Genomic DNA, 19,015 nt, shown 5'->3' with positions numbered 1-19,015 from the left:
CCTGGGAGCAGCAGAGGAAGGGAGCTGGGATGGGAGGCAGGAGGGAAAATCCAAACTCTGAAAATCCAAAAATCCAAAAATTCTGTCAGCAGAGACCTGGAAAGGACTGAGAGCTTCCAGCACTTTTCCTGGGCTGGCAGCAGGACTGGATTGCAGCTGGGGCTTTGGAGATGCTGTGGGAGCAGGGAAAAGGGAAAATGGGCTCTGGATGCTGATGGAGCCTTGAGAAACCTCAGCAGGAAGGGATAAATGGGTGTCTTGGTTTGAAAGCCAGGTGTCTGCTAAGGAAGGCAGGAACCTCCCCTGAAATGGAAAATGTAAAATCCCCTCACTCCAAATTGCTATAAATTTTAAATTAAGGGGCTCTCAGGCAAAAAATATGGGCGGGAGCAGGAATAATGGTTCTTTAATAGGGAAGAAAATAAAAGGACAAAATAAACAATGCAGTGAACTGAACCAACCCTGCCAGAGTCAGAACCCAACCTGACACGCTGTGGGTCAGGGTGTTGGCAGCAGTCCCGTTGGAATTGTGGCTCAGCCCTCCTGCAGTGTCAGGGCTGGTTCTGCTGGAGCAGGGATCCTGGACAAGGGTGGAGTCTCCTCTGAAGATCCAGGGGCAGAGGCAGCTGCTGCTCCTCTGGGGAATCCAGTGGAGAAGCCGTGCTGGTGTTCCAGTGTTGGAGCATCGGGAGGTAGGACGGTTGGGATGGATGGAGACGAGAGATCTCTGCAGGCAGGGCTTGGAATTTGGGGTTTATTGCAAAGGGCCCTGCTGGGAGCTGCCAGGCACAGCTCAGAGCAGGCTGAGGGAAGAGAGGGGGAGAGAGGATGAGAGGGTAAGAGAGTAAAAGGGGTAAGAGAGTGAGGTTCCCATTCCAATACAATAAATCTTCTTCTGTGTTGAATATTCTACTTCTCACTAACCAATCCAATACAATATAGAAATCCTACAGCATTTCCATACAGCCTATAAGAATCATTACATTGCCATCCTGTGTTACATTTTAAACCCTAAAAACTCCTCTTTGGGCCCTTCTGCCAAGCTGTAGGGTCTGCTCTGAGCCTTGGAGCTGCATGCAAGCAGAGGGTGTTGTTCCATCAAAAGGGGATCACCTTCAGCCAGCCACACCATTGTTTTCCCATTGTTCAGTAACTGAGGGATCTCAAAGCTTGCTTTCATTTCAATCTCACTTATAGTTTCCATATTCTCAAAATCTTTTGCCAGACAATCATGTTTATAAGGCTTTCCTGTTCCATCTTCCCCAACATTCCAGAATCTCCAGATTATATCCGGGTAGGAATGCTTGGCTCCTCCCTCTGGGCTCACATCTCCCAATGGGATGCTGTAGTTCTTATCAGCTGTGCAGGGACATTCAATGGCCTCTTATCAGCAGATGGTTGTGGAAGGGATAAGGAGAAGTGCCCACTGAACAGAAGACAGCTGACGAGCAGATGGTGAACAGAACACAATTTGCTTGACAGTCCAGGACAAGGGGCAGCCATGGATGGGTTTTACCCCTCGGCAGGAGGAGCTGGGCAGGACGGGCTCAGTGCCACCGGCTGGGCAGCCCAAAGCCACTCCCCGCTGTCCCTGCGGGTGGTGACAGCCACCTGCCTGTCCCTCCTCATCCTCACCACGCTGCTGGGGAACGCCCTGGTGTGCCTGGCCGTGCTCAGGTTCCCACACCTGCGCTCCAAGGTCACCAACCTCTTCGTGGTCTCCTTGGCCGTGTCCGACCTGCTGGTGGCCGTGCTGGTGATGCCCTGGAGAGCTGCCAGCGATGTGCTGGGCTTCTGGCCCTTCGGGGCCTTCTGTGACCTCTGGGTGGCCTTTGACATCACGTGCTGCACGGCCTCCATCCTTCACCTGTGCCTCATCAGCGTCGAGCGCTACTGGGCCATTGCCGAGCCCTTCCGACACCAGAGGAGGGTGACACAGCGCCTGGCCTTCGTCACCATCGCGGTGGCTTGGCTGCTGTCCCTCCTCATCTCCTTCCTCCCCGTGCAGCTGCAGTGGCACAAGGCCCGCGAGCAGCTGGGGTTTAACGGCTCTGCGGAGGAGGGGAGCTGTGATCCCAGCCTCAGCAGGACCTACGCCATCTCCTCGTCCCTCATCAGCTTCTACATCCCCGTGGCCATCATGCTGGGCACCTACGGGCGCCTCTTCCGCCTGGCCCGGCGCCAGCTCCGCGGCATCTCCTCCCTGGAGACCCCGGTGGGACAGAGCGACCACCCTCGGGAAACCTCCCTGAAAAACTCCCTCAAGAAGGAGACCAAGGTGCTGCAGACCCTCTCCATCATCGTGGGCGTCTTCGTGTGCTGCTGGCTGCCCTTCTTCGTGCTCAACTGCCTGGTGCCCTTCTGCGACCCCGATCTCCACGTCCCGGGAGCGTCGCCGTGCGTCAGCAGGGCCGTGCTCAGCACCTTCACCTGGCTGGGCTGGGCCAACTCTGCCCTCAACCCCATCATCTACGCCTTCAACGCCGAGTTCCGCGCCGCTTTCGCCTCCCTGCTGGGCTGGGGCTGCCTGTGCCGCGGCGGCGCCGTGGAGACGGTGACCTTCAGCAACGAGCTGGTGTCCTTCCACCCCGACACCTCCGGGCCGGTGTCCTTCTGTCCTGACAACTCCAGGCCGGTGTCCTTCCATCCCAACACCTCTGGGCCGGTGTCCTTCCATCCCAACACCTCTGGGCTGGTGTCCTTCCACCCCGACACCTCCGGGCTGGTGTCCTTCCACCCCGACACCCCCGGGCTGGTGTCCTTCCACCCCGACACCTCCGGCCACAGGGCTCTGCAGGGCCTCAGCCCGCCCCAGCTGCTGCCCCAGGCCGTGCTGCAGGTGGAGAGCCCCGAGGTGGCCTTGGAGAGGGTTTCTCTGGGCTCCTCCCCACCTCAGAAGGCCCTTCCTGAGTGTGGGACCCCCGTCTGGCTGGGGAGGGTTCCCCCTCTGGCCAGCAGCACCTTCCATTGAGCCTGGGTGGGGAAAGAGAGGCGAATGCTGAATGCTGAACACTTCTGTATTAATTTATAATTAATATTTATAATTCAGGGTGTTGTGTGGTGCTGGGAACTCCTGGCTTGGCACAAGAGAGGAGGGAGCACTCAGCTTTTCCCAGAACTGTTTTGGAAGAGTTTCTTGATACATGTGGCAAAATTCTGGTGCTTAATCCAGGATGGTTTGTAAAGGGGTTGGGGGAAAGCAGCCAGCTCGGTGTGTCTGTGATGAACTGCAAAGGAAAGACAACAAAGAGGGTGAAGCGACCCACTGTGTGTCCTATTATTACCTGTATTTAATTATTTCATCAAATTAATGTGTTTAATTATTGCTATTTTCCTGCAGCGGCTCTGACCCAGCACCAGGAGGGACAGGTCCAAACCTGCCAGGCTCAGGAAGGAATCCCAGTGTGTTACAGACATTCCTGTGGGCAGACTGGGAAATGGGAACGGCTCCAAACTGGTGGGACTGGGGCTGCCTGTGGCACAGACCCCCTTGTTTACCTGGCTGCAGAATGTGGCTCCTTTTTCCCTTTTTCCCTGCACAGATTTCCTCTGTAATCCCACCAGGAAGCGTCTTCCTCCTTTTCCTCCTCCTCTTTTCCCTTCTCCCATCCCAAATTCCACATTGGGGTGGGTGAAATTATTCCAGGCTGGGGCTGATCCCAGAGCAGGGATTGGGGCAGAGATCTTTTTTACCATTTTCTCAAAACCCTCTAATTTTATAGATCCCAACACTCTGTAATCCCAAAAAAACTCCAGGAACTCTGGATGTGCCATGGGTGACCTGGGGACAGATTCTGGGGTTTTTTTGGGTGAGGAGCAGAGGGGCCTGAGAAAAGTGATATTTGTAAAAGAGGGAAAGGAGGAAAAGCATCAAATCCACGTGGAAATCAGCAGATAGAGGGGAAAAAATTTGGAGTTCCTCCAAATCCAAACCATTCCATTAGGTTCCTCCTAATCCATACCAGTCCAAACCAGCCACATTTGAGTGTGCTGGGCTGGGAGAGTGTGGGAATTAACCCTGTGCAGGTGATGTGGAATTGTGCTGCTTTCCCAGCTGGAATTGCAGGGAGACAGCCTAGGATAGGGAATGACTGCTGACTTTCAAGTGATTTTTCAGCCAGAAAAAATCGGGAATTTTAGTAAGAATGGCTTTAACAGAGAAAGGGAGAAGCGAGCACGGGTGAGGATAATGGGATGTGGCTGCTGGGGGTTGATGTCTTGCCCGGCTTTATTTCCAGACTGGAACCTGCTCCTCTTGCCCGGGAAAGACCGGGAGATGTTCCAGGAAAACTGAGGTCGGTATTATTTCCCGGGAGAGCCGAGGCCGGGATTATTTCCCGCGACAGCCGAGGCCGGGGTTGTATCCCGGGAAAGCAGCTCCGGACAGGCTGAAATCAGCCCCGGCTGCTGCCCCGATCTCAGCGGCGATTCTGGAGCGCCCGGAGCCGAACGGGGACAGGGGATGAACCCGGCCCGGGAGGGTTTGGGGAGAGCAGGGCCAGGAGCGCTGCCGGGGATGGAGCCGGGGCGGGGAGGAAGAACCGGGGATGAGGGGGAAGAAGAACCGGGAGCGAGAGGGAAGAAGAACCGGGATGAGGGGGAAGAGCCAGGACAGGCCGAGAGGAGCCCAGAGCAAAGGGAACGAGCCAGGACGGGGACGGAAAAGTTCGGATCAGTCGGGAGGAGCTGGGACGGGGCAGGACGATCCAGGACGGAGCGGGAGGAGCCGGGATAGAACGGGAGGAGCCGGGATAGAGCGGGAGGAGGCGGGATGGAGCGGGAGGAGCCGGGATAGAGCGGAAGGAGCCGGGATGGAGCGGGAGGAGCCGGGATGGAGCGGGAGGAGCCGGAGCAGAGCGGGAGGAGCCCGGACAGAGCGGGAGGAGCCGGAGCAGAGCGGGAGGAGCCGGGATATGGAGGGAGGAGCCGGGGCAGAGCGGGAGGAGCCAGAACCGAGCGGGAGGAGCCGGGAGGAGCCAGACCTGGGCGGGAGGAGCCAGAACCGGGCGGGAGGAGCCGGGGCCGGGCGGGAGGAGCCAGAACCGGGCGGGAGGAGCCGGGGCAGAGCGGGAGGAGCCAGAGCCGGGCGCAGGCGCCGCTCCGGCATCCGCTGCTCGGCCGGGCCTGGCGGTGAGGACGCGGGGGGACCCGGCCGGGGCGGCCGCAGCCGGGGGGACACCGGGGGTGCGGAGCGGGGGCGCGGTGGGGCCGGGAGCGGGGATGGGCGCGATGGGGGCTCGGGGCTCGGGTGGTGATGGTGATGATGATGATGATGGTGGTGGTGGGGACGGGAGGCAGCACGTGGCGCTGGGACATGGGGGGGCAGGCGGATGCGGAGAGCGGCATGGGGGTGTCCGGGAAAGGGGGATAACGCAGGGCAGAGAGGCTGGGGGTGCACAGGGGTGGGGAAATTGAGATGGCCGGGGCTGGGGGATTTTGGGGTGCCCGGGGCTGGGGGAAATTGGGATGCCCGGGGCTGGGGGAAATTGGAATGCCCGGGGCTGGGGGATTTTGGGGGGCCCTGGGATTTTGGGGATAGCGGGGTGCAGATGGAGCCAGCGCAGGGGCGGGTGAGATTTGGGCACCCGTGGGCGGGGGTTGGCGGCTGTCCCTTCCTCCATGTGCTCGTGTCCCTGTCCTTCCACGTGCGTCCCTCCCTCCAGGTGTGTCCCTCTCCCTCAGGTGTGCCACTGTCCCTCCAGGTGTGTTCCTGTCCCTCCCTCTATGTGCCCCCGTCCTTCCCGATGTGCCCCTGTCCCTCCATCTGTCCCTGTTCCTCCAGATGTCCATGTGTCCCTGTCCCCTGGCATGCTGTCCCTGTCCCTCCCTCCGTGTGTCCCTGGCCCTCCACGTGTGTCCCTGTCCCGCCCCATATGCCCCCGTCCCATGTGCCCACATCTGGAGGATGTGTCCCTGTCCCTCCATGTATCCCTGTCCCTCCAGGTGTGTCCCTGTCTCTCCCTCCAGGTGCCTCCCTGTCCCTCCGGGTGTCCCTGTCCTTCAGGTGTGTCCCTATCCCCCAGCAGGCTGTCCCTGTCCCTCCCTCAACGTGTCCCTGTCCCTCAGGTGTGTCCCTATCCCTCCATGTGCTCCTGTTTCTCCATTGTGCCCCTGTCCCTCCCTCCACGTGCCCCTGTCCCCTGGCAGGCTGTCCCTGTCCCTCCCTGTCCCTGTCCCTCCATGTGTGTCCCTGTCCCTCCATTGTGTCCCTGTCCCCCGGCAGGCTGTCCCTGGCTCTGTGCCCCATGGATGGCGTTTTCCTGTCGCCCAGCGAGGATGAGTTCGTGGGCAGGATCGTGGAGGAGCTGGAGCACTTCATGGAGCAGGACCAGCACCACCGGTGGGTCCCTGACTGTCCCCGGGGACACCTGGACAGTGCCAGGGACACCTGGGCAGCACCGGGGACACCTGGGCAGTGCCAGGGACACCTGGGCACCTTGGGCTCGTGCTTGGCATCGATTTTCTGGGGTGAAAGCAGCAGCATTTGGGGTCCGGCTGTGGGATCCCCTCCCCTTCAGGCGGGGCTTTGTGGCCTTTGGTGGCTTTCTGCTCGTCCTGGGTTCACCTGGAGCTGTTCCCAGCCCAGTGACCTTTGGAGGCCTTGGGGTGGCCAAGCCCAGGGTGCTGGACAGGAGCTGAGCTGAGCTCCCTGCCAGCTTCTCCTGACCTTAAATATTTGTTTCAGTGGTTTTTTTTTAATAAAATATTTGGCAAAGAAATTCCCTGTGCCATTGTCAAACACTCGGGGACACACCAAGTGACATTGAACGTGGAGTTTATTTATCCATTCTTGGTTTATTCCTGGTTTCCAGCTGGGAAATGGGTTTGTGGGGGAATTTTAAAGTTTGATGGAAGGTTTATATATTTATAAATTTGTAATTTATAAAGTTTGATAGAAGCTTTATATATTTATAAATTTATAAAGTTTGATAGAAGGTTTATATATTTATAGTATGTATTTGTAAATAGTTATATATAGTATATAACTATATATATATAGTTATATACTATATAAAGGTTTATATAGCATATATTTGTATATAAAGAATGTATATATATGTATATATATATTTGTATATATATAGTATATATATACTATATATACTATATATACTAAATATATACTATATATAGTATATATATAGTATACATACTAAATATATACTATATATTGTATATATAGTATACATACTAAATATATACTAAATATATACTAAATACATAGTATACATACTAAATATATAATATATATATTTATATACTAAATATATACTATATATAGTATATATTTGCATATAAAGAATGTATATATATGTATATATATATTTGTATATATATAGTATATATATACTATATATAGTATATATACTAAATATATACTATATATAGTATATATATAGTATACATACTAAATATATACTATATATATACTAAATATATTCTATATATATAGTATATATACTAAATATATAATATATATACTAAATTTGTACTATATATATAGTATATATACTAAATATATAATATAAATGTACACTAAATTTATACTATATATAGTATATATTTGTATATAAGGAAGGTTTATATAGTATATATTTGTATATAAAGAATGTATATATATCTATTTGTATATATATACTATATATACTACATATACTAAATACATACTCTATATATATACTGAATACATACATATATAGAGTATATATTTGTATATAAGGAAGGTTTATATAGTATATATTTGTATTTAATTTTTGGGATAAATATTGATTTAGAAATGTTTAGAATAAGATATTGTGGAGAGAGAAATGAAGTTAGGCTCAGCCTGGGAGGGAGGGGATCAGTAGCAGCTTTCTGCTGGTGCTTCCCAGCTTTTCCCATATGGATACAGCAGGAAGGAGAGTCCAGGCCAACGCCTTGGGTCAGGCATTCCCCACACTCCATTTAACGTGTAAAATGTCTCTGGACATTTGCAAATCTGACAAGTCATTTGTGCCTTTAATACCCCCAAGTCCTGCTTGCCTTTTTTCTGATTTAAACCCCGTGCTGGGGATGCCTCAGGGATGAGGGTATTGAATGTTTCCACCATCCCCATCCCTCCCTGCACGTTCCTGATGCCCTGAGCCCTCTCTCCTCGCAGGGTGCTGCTGTTCCCACCCCTGTCCAGCCGCCTCAGGTACCTGATCCACAGGACCGTGGAGAACATGGAGTTGCTGAGCAGCTTCTCGGTGGGAGAGGGCTGGAGGAGGAGGACAGTCATTTGTCACTCTGCTGTCAGGTGAGCTGTGATCCCCTGGGTCAGGGCTGGCAACGACCAAAACCCTGGAATGGTTTGGGAGGGACCCGAAACTCATCCCAGTGCCGTCCTTGTCACCTTCTGGGGACACCCCCACTGTCCCAGGTGCTCCAAGGCCCAATGTCCAGCCTGGCCTTGGGCATTCCAGGGATCCAGGGGCAGCCACAGCTGCTCTGGAATTCCATCCCACCCTCACAGGGAACAATTCCTGCCCAATATCCCATCCATCCCTGCCCTCTGGCAGTGGGAGCCATTCCCTGTGTCCTGTCCCTCCATCCTTGTCCCCAGTCCCTCTCCAGCTCTCCTGGAGCCCCTTCATGCTCTGGAAGGGGCTCTGAGCTCTCCCTGGAGTCCCTGGAGCATTCCCAGCTCTCCCAGCCTGGCTCCAAAGGGTTTCCAGCCTGATCCATCAGGCACAAAGTCACTTTGTCCCATTCAGGTTCTCTATTACCAATGGCACCTCCCAGACCCCAAGGAACAGCAGGATTTTTTGGGAATTTGATGCTTCTCCTCCTTTTCCCCTGGGCTTGCCCTGCTCCCCTCTCACCATCCTCTCCTTCCCAGTCCCTCTCCAGCTCTCCTGAAGCCCCTTCAGGCCCTGCAGGGGCTCTGAGCTCTCCTGGAGCATTCCCAGCTCTCTCAGCCTGGCTCCAGAGGGGCTCCAGCCCTTGGATCAGGCACAGAGTCACCGTGTCCCATTTAAGGTCTCCATCGCCAATGGCACCTCCCAGACCCCAAGGAGCAGCGGGATTTTCCCACTTTTGGGAATTTGATGCTTCTACTTTGTCCCCAGTCCCTGTCCAGCTCTCCTGGATCCCCTTTAGGCTCTGCAAGGGGCTCTGAGCTCTGCCTGGATCCCCTTTAGACACTGGAAAGGGCTCTGAGCTCTCCTGGAGCATTCCCAGCTCTCTCAGCCTGGCTCCAGAGGGGCTCCAGCACCGTGTCCCGTTCAGGTTCTCCATTACCAATGGCACCCCCCAGACCCCAAGGAACAGTGGGATTTTTTGGGAATTTGATGTTTCTTTTCCTTTTCCCCTGTGCTTCCCCTGCTCCCTCTCACCATCCTCTCCTTCCCAGTCCAGCTCTCCTGGAGCCCCTTCAGGCCCTGCAAGGGGCTCTGAGCTCTCCCTGGAGCCCCTGCAGTGTTCCCAGCTCTCTCAGCCTGGCTCCAGCCCTTGGATCAGGCACAAGACCCTGTGTCCCATTCAGGTTCCCCATTACCAATGTCACCTCCCAGACCCCAAGGAACAGCGGGATTTTCCCTTTGGGAATTTTTCCTTTTGGGAATTCCCTTTTTGATGCTTTTCCCCTGGGTTTCCCCTGCTCCCCTCTCACCATCCCTTGTCCCCAGTCCCTCTCCAGCTCTCCTGAAGCCCCTTCAGGCCCTGGAGGGGGCTCTGAGCTCTCCTGGAGCATTCCCAGCTCTCTCAGCCTGGCTCCAGAGGGGCTCCAGCACCGTGTCCCGTTCAGGTTCTCCATTACCAATGGCACCCCCCAGACCCCAAGGAACAGTGGGATTTTTTGGGAATTTGATGTTTCTTTTCCTTTTCCCCTGTGCTTCCCCTGCTCCCCTCTCACCATCCCCTCCTTCCCAGGCTTCCCAGCGAGCCCTCCGTTGACCACAAGCCGGGTCCCCCCGCTGGCCGAGCGCAGCGCCCGGCGCAGCCCTGGGGCCGGGGGGCGCGGGGGCTGCGCCACGCCGGGGACACGCACGGGGACGGCGCCCGCGCCACCGTGGGCTCGGGCAGGATCTCCAGACCGCCCCGGAGGAAACCAGAGCGAGCCCCGTTCGTGCCCCGAGGGGGCCGGAGAAAGGCGAATTGGAGGGAGCGGGAGAGCCCCGGGGACGAGGCGGCTGCAGGAGGGGAGAACGACGGCGCCGGGAATCCCAGCCGGGAGCAGCAGGAGCTGGGCAGGGCTGGGGGCGGCCCTGGGAAGGAAGAGAGTGTCCCTGGAAGAGGCCGCGCTGAGCATCCCCTGCGTGGTGGGAAGGTGCCGTCCTTGGGGAATGGTGGCGATTCCTGCGAGCGGGAAGGTCGGGGTGAGGACTGTTCCCATGCCCCAAATTCTGCACACCACAAACACCCTCCTGAGGCGGGGGAGGAGGAACCAAGCCATGGCAGCACCATCACTGCAGAACTCAACCAACACCCACCTGAGGCAGGAGAGGAAGAACCAAGCCATGGCAGCAGCATCATTCGAGAACACAACCAACACCAACCTGAGGCAGAGGAAGAACCAAGCCATGGCAGCAGCATCATTCGAGAACACAACCAGCACCAACCTGAGGCAGAGGAAGAACCAAGCCATGGCAGCACCACCATTGCAGAACACAACAAACACCCACCTGAGGCAGGAGAGGAGGAACCAAGCCATGGCAGCACCACCATTGCAGAAGGCAGAGAATTCCAGGCCCAGCTGGAGGAGGAGAAGCAATCCAGCCGGGATTCCAGAGGGTCGGAGTGTGGGAGGAGCTGTGTCTCTTTGGAGAACCACGGTGGCAGCAGGACAGCCCCAGGTGTGACAGACACGGTGGCAGATCAGCATTCCCGGAATTCCCAGGGAATTCCCAGCCCCAGCGCTGGGCAGGTGGAGCAGGAGCCCCTGCAGAAGGTTCTGGAAGGCCCAGCCGAGGCTGCGGCTGCCCCTGAGCCGCTCCATGAGGGAGATCCGGGGCGGATCCAGGGGAAGGAGGAAGAGGAGGACAAGGAAGGCTCCGGTGTGGCCGAGGCAATGAGGAGGGGCCTGGATTTGGCTGCAGGGGACAGAGAGGGGACGAGGCAGAGCAGCCTCGAGGACGACTGCACGGCAGAGCTCCTGGCTGAGGTGATTTGGGGCAAAATCTGGGAAAAAAGGGGAAGGAGGCGCCCCTGGGAGGGGATCCCATGTCCTGGTGGTGCAGGTGGGGATGGAGTGGCTGAGGTGAGGGCTGGGCTCTGAGGGGATGAGGAATGGGCTTTTTGGTTTTGGTTTTGCTTTTTGGTTTTGGTTTTGGGGTTTTTGTTTTTGATTTTTGCTTTTTGTTTTTGAGTGACAAAACTAGCTTTTGTCCCCTCAAAAAGGAAAGAAGCCCAGAAGTTTATCTTCTCAATTAGGTAAAAAAAAGTCACCTCATAGGACCTGGGGGACTTCACCTCAAACTTAAGGATAGCCAATTGGACAAAGCCAAAAAGTCCCACCTGAGCAATTCACTAGAAAAAGAAGAGAACAAAGGAACTAATCACTTTTGTGAGGGTGTTTAACCAGGAGCAAGAACCTCTTGCACCTAAATCAGTTTTTCTTTGTAAAGGGTTTGTTATTTTGCTTTTTATTAAATCCTTTTTGTTCCCAGCACTGCCACAGAAGCCATCCTGCTGATTTCATGCCAGCTGAGCGATCTCAAATATGAAATAAACCTCCGAGAGCTTGTGAGCCCTCACTCAAAGCAGCTCAAGGGGGTGAAACTCGAGCCTGGCTCATTGCTTTGTATTTAATCCTTGTTTGGGTCTCCCCAGATCGTTGGGAACCTGTCAGTGAAGGACATCAGCATCGAGAGGATCTCTGTGGATTACTCTGGCTATGGGGAGGCGCAGGTCAGCGAGGGGGACCTGGCCCACGTCACCGAGATCTACGACTTCCCCTCGTCCCTGAAAACCGAGGATCTGCTGGGAATGTTCTCGGATTTCCAGTGAGTGACAGCCCAGGGAGCCTGGGCAGGGCAGGGAGCTGGGACTGGCACCAAAATTCTGAGTTTTGGTTTCACCTTGCCCTCTCTGTGTGCCTCAAAGGCTTTTCCTGCAGTTTAAAGCCCAGCTTTACTCCACATTTCAAACGCCCAAATTCTGAGTATCAGTTTCATCTTCCCCTCATTCTGGGCCTCAAAGGGGCTTTTCTTGCAGTTTAGGCCTGGTTTAAAGCCCAGCTTTGCTCCACATTTCTGGCAGCAAAATTCTGGGTTTTAGTTTCACCTTCCCCTCATTGTGTGCCTTAAAGGGGCTTTTCTTGCAGTTTAGGCCTGGTTTAAAGCCCAGCTTTGCTCCACACTTCTGGCACCCAAATTCTGGATTTTAGTTTCACCTTCCTCTCATTGTGTGCCTCAAGGGCTTTTCCTGTAGCTTAGGCCTGGTTTAAAGCCCAGCTTTGCTGTACATTTCTGGCACCCAATTTTTCAATTTTAGTTTCAGCTTCCCCTTTCTGTGGGCCTTAAAGGGGCTTTTCCTGCAGTTTAGTCCTGGTTTAAAGCCCAGCTTTATCCCACATTTCTGGCAACAAAATTCTGAATTTTAGTTTCACCTTCCCCTCTGTGTTCCTCAAAGGCTTTTCCTGTAGCTTAGGCCTGGTTTAAAGCCCAGCTTTTCTCCATGGCTCTGGCACCCAAATTCTGAATTTTTGTTTCACCTTTTCCTCTTTGTGTTCCTCAAGGGCTTTTGCTGCAGTTTAATCCTGGTTTAAAGCCCAGCTTTAAATAATTCTTCTGTGAGGGCAGAGCTGAGTTCCTCTCTTGGGATAATTCCTGGATTACTTGTGAAAATTCCTTCCACAGATCAATTAAACCAAATCAATTACATTTTAAAATGATATTTAAATTATTCTTTAAAACTGAAAGAATGATTTTAATTTAATGACTTCAATTTATATTTTAATAATACTGAAATAATTCTTCCTGCATTGTTTGTGCTTCCTCAAATTTCCTTTCCCGTTCTCTGGGAGTGAAGCAGAGCTAGAAAAGGATTGGAATATTTTTGAATTCCTGCTCTCAAATTCCCATTTTCCACTGACTCTTTATGAGATTTCACCCCAAAATCACTTCATAAATCAATTGGTTTTCATTGTTATGCCTGGGAAACACTTCAGAAATGTCAATATTTTGGTGCTGGAAGCCAATCCCTGAAACTGAGGTTGGGTTTGAGAGGAAAAGGAGAATTTGGGGTAATTTCATATTGTGGCCTCAAAAAGGGCACATTTAATGTCATTTTTCCTCCTTTCCCTGCCCTTTCCCCCATTGAAAATGGGAATAATGCTTTGGGAAACTCCATAAATCACTGAGAACCCTCCTGGGGCTGCTGCGTTTTGTTGGGGCTTTGTTTTTCTTGACATTTATTCAAATTATTTTCTTTTCTTGCAGTGAGAGTGGCTTCAAAATCCAGTGGGTGGATGACACCCACGCCCTGGGGATCTTCTCCAGCCCCTCCACAGGTACTGGGGGGGATTGAGGCACCAGAGCTCCCCAGCCCCTTCCCAGTGCAGTGGGATTGATTTTATTTTATTTTATTTTATTTTATTTTATTTTATTTTTAATTTAATTTTAATTTAATTTAATTTAAATTGAATTTAAATTTATTTTTTAATTTAAATTTATTTTTTAGTTTTAATTTAATTTAAATTTTTTTAATTTTAATTTAATTTAATTTTAATTTTATTCTAGTTTATATTTTGTTTTATTCTATTTTTATTTTTATTTTTATTTTTATTTTTATTTTTATTTTTATTTTAGTATTTTATTTTATTTTTTATTAAATTTTAATTTTATTTTTTATTTTTATTTTATTCTCGTTTATATTTTGTTTTATTCTGTTTTTACTTTAATTTTATTTCAATTTTATTTTTATTTATTTTATTTTGTTTTATTTTTGTTTTTTATTTTACTTATTTTATATGTGTTATTTTATGTGTTATTTTATTTTATTCCATTCTATTTTATTCTATTTTATTTTAATTTTTTTCCTGTTCCTTTCCATCCTGGATAGATTTTGGAAAGCTGGAATTTCTGGGCTGGGATGTGGAAAGTGCTTTTTAATTGCCTTGGATGCAGCTGTGTGCACTCTTAAAAATTACAAATAATAATAATGATAATCAAGAGGTTTTTCACCTTTTTTTCCCTTTTTTTTTTGTCTTTTATGACTTGAAAATATTCCAATCACCTCCCAAGGATATTGGGAGGGGGATGGCACCAAAATCTGGATAAATTCATTTTTTTGGGGGGACAAAACCCCAAGTGCAGCTCAGAGCCAGCCCTGGAGGGTTCCTCTCATATCCCAACAGGTTCTGCTCTTTTATTTGGGATTTCCCCTAAAAAGTGCCAAGATTCTTTTAAAATAACATTTTTTCAAGTTTTTGGGATTATTCCTGGTGGGGAATTGTTCCCACCACGATTTCAGCTGCTTTAGTCCAAGCCTTGGGGGCAAATGCTGAGATCTCTGAGTGGTTTTGTGCTTTTTTGTGGTTTTGTTTTGATGGGGAGATCTTTGAAGAGTTTTGTGTTGGGAATGAGGCATGGATGGGATTTTTGGGATTTTGGTCTTCAGGTTGTTTTTTATTTTTCTCTTATTAAAAGCTCAGCACTGTCTGCACCTCAGGGTACAGAGAGAAGGCACCAAAAGTCACCAGACCCAGATTCGAGCTCTTTTAAAGCTGTTTTGTCCAATTAACCCTTGGGATTTATTTTATTTCCACCTCCCTACCAATAACTCATTATTTGTCTGTCCAACATCTGCTTTTGGTTCTTTCTAATGCAGCCCCTGTGCCCCCAGCACTGCAGGAAATGGAGCAGGTGAAGAACAAGAAGGAGATCAGACAGTGCCCAAAATCCTCCAGCTTTTCTCCTGCCCACCCCCATAATAAAAACCCAAAACTTTTCCCTCCATACTAAACATTTTTTCCACACTAAACTTTTTCTTCCATACCAAAAACTTTTCCCATCCTAAATTTCTTTTTCCACACAAAACGTTTTCCATACTGAACTCTTTTCCTCCATCCGAAACCTTTTCCTCCACACTAAACTTTTATCTTTCATCCTAAACTTTTCTTCCCATCCTAAACTTTTTCTTCCACACTTAAGTTTTTCCTCCACACTAAACTTCTTCTTCCCTACCTAATTTTTTTCCACATTAAACTTTTTACTCGATGGTAAACTTCTTATTCCTCCATGCTAAACTTTTTCTTCCATTCTAAAAACTTTTTCCACACTAAAGTTTTTCCTCCATACTGAACTTTTTCCATACTAAATTTTATATTCCATATTAAACTTCTTCCTCCATACTAAACTTTGAACTGTTTTTCCATATTCATCTTTTTCCTCCACACTAAACTTCTTCTTCCCTACTTCATTTTTTTCCACATTAAACTTTTTTCTCCATATTAAACTTCTTTTCCCTCCATGCTAAACTTTTTCTTCCATACTGAATTCTTTCCATCCTAAACTTTTTTTTCCATGTTAAACTTTTCTTTCCATCCTAAACTTTTTCTTCCATTCTAAAAACTTTTTCCACACTAAAGTTGTTCCTCCACACTAAACTTCTTCTTCCATATTAACTTTATTTTCCACATGAAACTTTTTCTTCCATACTAAAGGTATTCCTCCATACTGAACTTTTTCCACACTAAACTTTATTTTCCATATTAAACCTTTTCCTCCATACTGAACTTTGAACTGTTTTTCCATACTCATCTTTTTCTACCACACTAAACCTTTTCTTCCATACTAAAAACTTTTTCCTCCACACTAAAGCTTTTCTTCCATACTCAACTTTTTCTACATTAAACTTTTTTTCCACACTAAACTTTTCTTTTCATCCCAAACTTTTTCGTCCATACTGAACTTTTTTCTCTGTACTGATTTTTTCTTCCATACTAAACCTTTTTCATACTGAACTTTTTCTTCCATACTAAATTTTTTTTCCACATTAAACTTTCTTTTCCTCCACACTAAACTTTTCTCTCCATCCTAAACTTTTTCTTTCATCCTAAATTTTTCTTCCGCACTAAACTTTTCCCTCCATACTGAACTTTTTCTCCATATTAAACTTTTTCCATACTGAACTTCTTCTTCCACATTAAACTTTCTTTTCCTCCATCCTAAACTTTTTCCTCCATCCTAAGCTTTTTCTTCCATCCTAAAGTTTTTTTCCACATTAAACTTTTCTCCATCCTAAACTTTCTCTTCCATACTGAACTGTTTTTCCACACTAAACTTTTTCCTCCACATTAAACCTTTTCTACATTAAACATTTTCCACACTAAACTTTTCTTTCCATCCCAAACTTTTTCTTCCACACTAAACTCTTTTATCCATATTAAACTTTTCCCTCCATACTGAATTTTTCTTCCATACTGAAATTTTTCCTCCATACTTAACTTCTTCTTCCACATTAAACTTTTTCCTCCATACTAAACTTCTTTTTCTTCCATCCCAAGCTTTTCCCCCCCCACTAAACTTTTCTTTCCATCCCAAACTTTTTCTTCCATACTAAACTTCTTCCATATTGAGCTTTTCCCTCCACACTAAACTTTTCTTTCCATCCTAAACTTCTTTTTCTTACATCCCAAACTTTTTCTTCCATCCTAAAGTTTTTCCCCCCACACTAAACTTTTCTTTCCATCCCAAACTTTTTCCTCCATACTGAACTTTTTCCTCTCTACTGAATTTTTCTTCCATACTAAACTTCTTCCATACTGAACTTTTTCTTCCATACTAAACTTTTTTTCCACATTAAACTTTCTTTTCCTCCATCCTAAACTTTTTTTCCATACTACACTTTTTCCCACATTAAACTTTTTCTTCCACATTAAACTTTTTCCTCCATACCAAACTTCTTTTTCTTCCATCCCAAACTTTTTTTCCCCACACTAAACTTTTCTTTCCATCCTAAACTTCTTTTTCTTACATCCCAAACTTTTTCTTCCATCCTAAAGTTTTTCCCCCCACACTAAACTTTTCTTTCCATCCCAAACTTTTTCTTCCATACTGAACGTTTTTCCACATTAAACTTTCTTTTCCTCCATCCTAATCTTTTTCTTCACACTAAACTTTTTCTTGCCTGCTAAATTTTTCATACTAAACTTTTTCCTCCATCCTAAACTTTTTCTTCCACATTCAACTTTCTTTTCCTCCACACGAAACTTTTTCCATACTAAAATTTTCCCCCTATACTAAGCTTTTTCTTCCATCCTAAAGTTTTTTTTCCATGTTAAACTTTTTCCTCCACACTAAACTTCTCCCCCACACTGAACTTTTTCTTCCACACTAAACTTCTTCCTCCATACTAAACGTTTTCTCCCATCCTAAAGTTTTTTTTTCCCATGTTCAACTTTTCCCCCCATGCTAAACTTTTTCTTCCATACTGCACTTTTGTTCCATACTACACTTTTTTTGTAATGTAGTGGTTTTTTTATGGATTTTTTGGCGCTGAGCTGTGGTGCGGAGTTTTGCTGGAATTCAGATTTAATTTAATTTTTCCGTACTGCACTTTTTCGATACTGCACTTGTTCCATACTGCACTTTTTCCATACTACACTTTTTGTGTAATGTAGTGTTTTTTTATGGATTTTCTGGCGCTGAGCTGTGGTGCGGAATTTTGCTGGAATTCAGATTTAATTTAATTTTTCCATACTGCACTTTTGTTCCATACTGCAATTGTTCCATACTACACTTTTTTTCCATACTAAACATATTTTCCCATGCTAAACTTCTTTTTCCATGCTAAAACCCCCAGGTTTCTCACCCTGTGCTGAACTCCACCACAATCCATTTCACGCACTCGTAATTCCCGTTCATCCCAAACTCTTGGCAGCTTTCTCCATGGATGAAGGTTAAAAGCAGATTCTCCCGGGGGTCAGGACAGGCAGAGGAGTCTCCCCTGGATTCCAGCCCAGCCTGGTGTGAATTTTGGGGTTAATTCCAGCCCTTTTGTGTCCCTGCAGCCTCGCAGGCCCTGGGCCGCCGCTACCCCTGCCTGAAGATCCGGCCCCTGCTCCACGCCAGCAAACAGGCCAAGGTCAAGGCCCTGCAGAGACCGAGTGAGGCACAGCTCCCTGAGCCCCCCTGGAATTCCCTGAGCCCCCCCCAGTGCTCCTGGAATCCCCTGAACCCACCCCAATGTCCATGGAATCCCCTGAACCCACCCCTGGAATTCCTTCAACCCACCCCAGTGCTCCTGGAATCCCCTGAACCCACCCCATTTCTCTTGGATTTCCCTAAATCCACCCCACTTCTCTTGGAATATCCCTAAATCCACCCCATTTCTCTTGGATTTCCCTAAATCCACCCCACTTCTGGGATTTCCCTAAACCCATCCCCTTTCTCCTGCTTTTCCCTAAATCCACCCCCCTTCAAAATTTCCCTAAATCCTCCCCCCTTCTCCCGTATTTCCCTAAATCCACCCCAACTCCCCTGGAATTCCCTGAACCCGCCCTGCTTCTAAATTTCCCTAAACCCATCCCCTTCTCTCCAGGATTTCCCTAAATCCACCCCACTTCTCCTGAATGTCCCCTAAATCCACCCCACACTTCTGGATTCTCTAAACCCACTCCACTTCTCCTGGAATTCCCTAAATTCACCCCACTTGTCCTAAATTTCCCTAAACCCACCCCAATTCCCCTGGAATTCCCTAAATTCACCCCACTTGTCCTAAATTTCCCTAAACCCACCCCAATTCTCCTGAATTTCCCCAAATCCATCCCACTTCTCCTGGATCTCCCTAAACCCATCCAGCACTTCTGGATTTCCTAAACCCACCTCACCTCTCCTGGATTCCTCTAAACCCTAGATTTCTCCTAAATTTCCCTAAATCCATTCCCTTCTCTCCTGGATTTCCCTAAACCCACCCCAATTCCCCTGGATTTCCCTCAATCCACCCCAATTCTCCTAAATTTTCCTAAATCCACCCCACTTCTCCACCCACCCTGCTTCTCCTGGAATTCATAAAAACCCACCCCAATTCCCCTGCATTTCCTTAAATCCAC

At 48.6% G+C, this 19,015-nt stretch overlaps 2 protein-coding genes across 2 annotated transcripts; both read left to right on the top strand.

Moving 5' to 3' along the window:
• The first annotated feature begins 1,501 nt into the window (after positions 1–1,501).
• On the top strand, positions 1,502–2,971 carry LOC128949804 (D(1) dopamine receptor-like). The gene is made up of 2 exons (XM_054294668.1): positions 1,502–2,607; positions 2,788–2,971. Exons 1-2 carry the CDS (start codon positions 1,502–1,504, stop codon positions 2,969–2,971), a joined length of 1,290 nt encoding a protein of 429 aa, XP_054150643.1.
• A 3,240-nt stretch (positions 2,972–6,211) lies between these two features.
• Positions 6,212–18,119, top strand: R3HCC1 (R3H domain and coiled-coil containing 1; the record flags this gene model as incomplete). Its single annotated transcript, XM_054294656.1, has 6 exons — positions 6,212–6,340; positions 8,141–8,278; positions 9,892–11,122; positions 11,791–11,963; positions 13,401–13,471; positions 17,975–18,119. Coding segments are annotated over exons 1-6 (1,853 nt in total), but the record flags the coding sequence as incomplete, so codon positions are not given.
• Between the last annotated feature and the right edge of the window lie 896 nt (positions 18,120–19,015).

This window comes from Melozone crissalis, unplaced genomic scaffold, assembly GCF_028551555.1.
Source record: "Melozone crissalis strain CALT ecotype California unplaced genomic scaffold, PUWL_Pcris_2 ptg000295l_1, whole genome shotgun sequence".
NCBI classification, from domain to species: Eukaryota; Metazoa; Chordata; class Aves; order Passeriformes; family Passerellidae; genus Melozone; species Melozone crissalis.
Note: the sequence above shows the minus strand (reverse complement) of the source record. Positions and strands in the feature narration are given on the sequence as shown.

Coding starts and splice junctions, on each gene's coding strand:
- LOC128949804 (XM_054294668.1), top strand. CDS start 1,502: ATGGATGGGTTTTACCCCTCGGCAGGAGGAGCTGGGCAGGACGGGCTC. Junction 2,608..2,787: donor CCCGACACCTCCGGGCCGGT/GTCCTTCTGTCC, acceptor CTCCGGCCACAG/GGCTCTGCAGGGCCTCAGCC.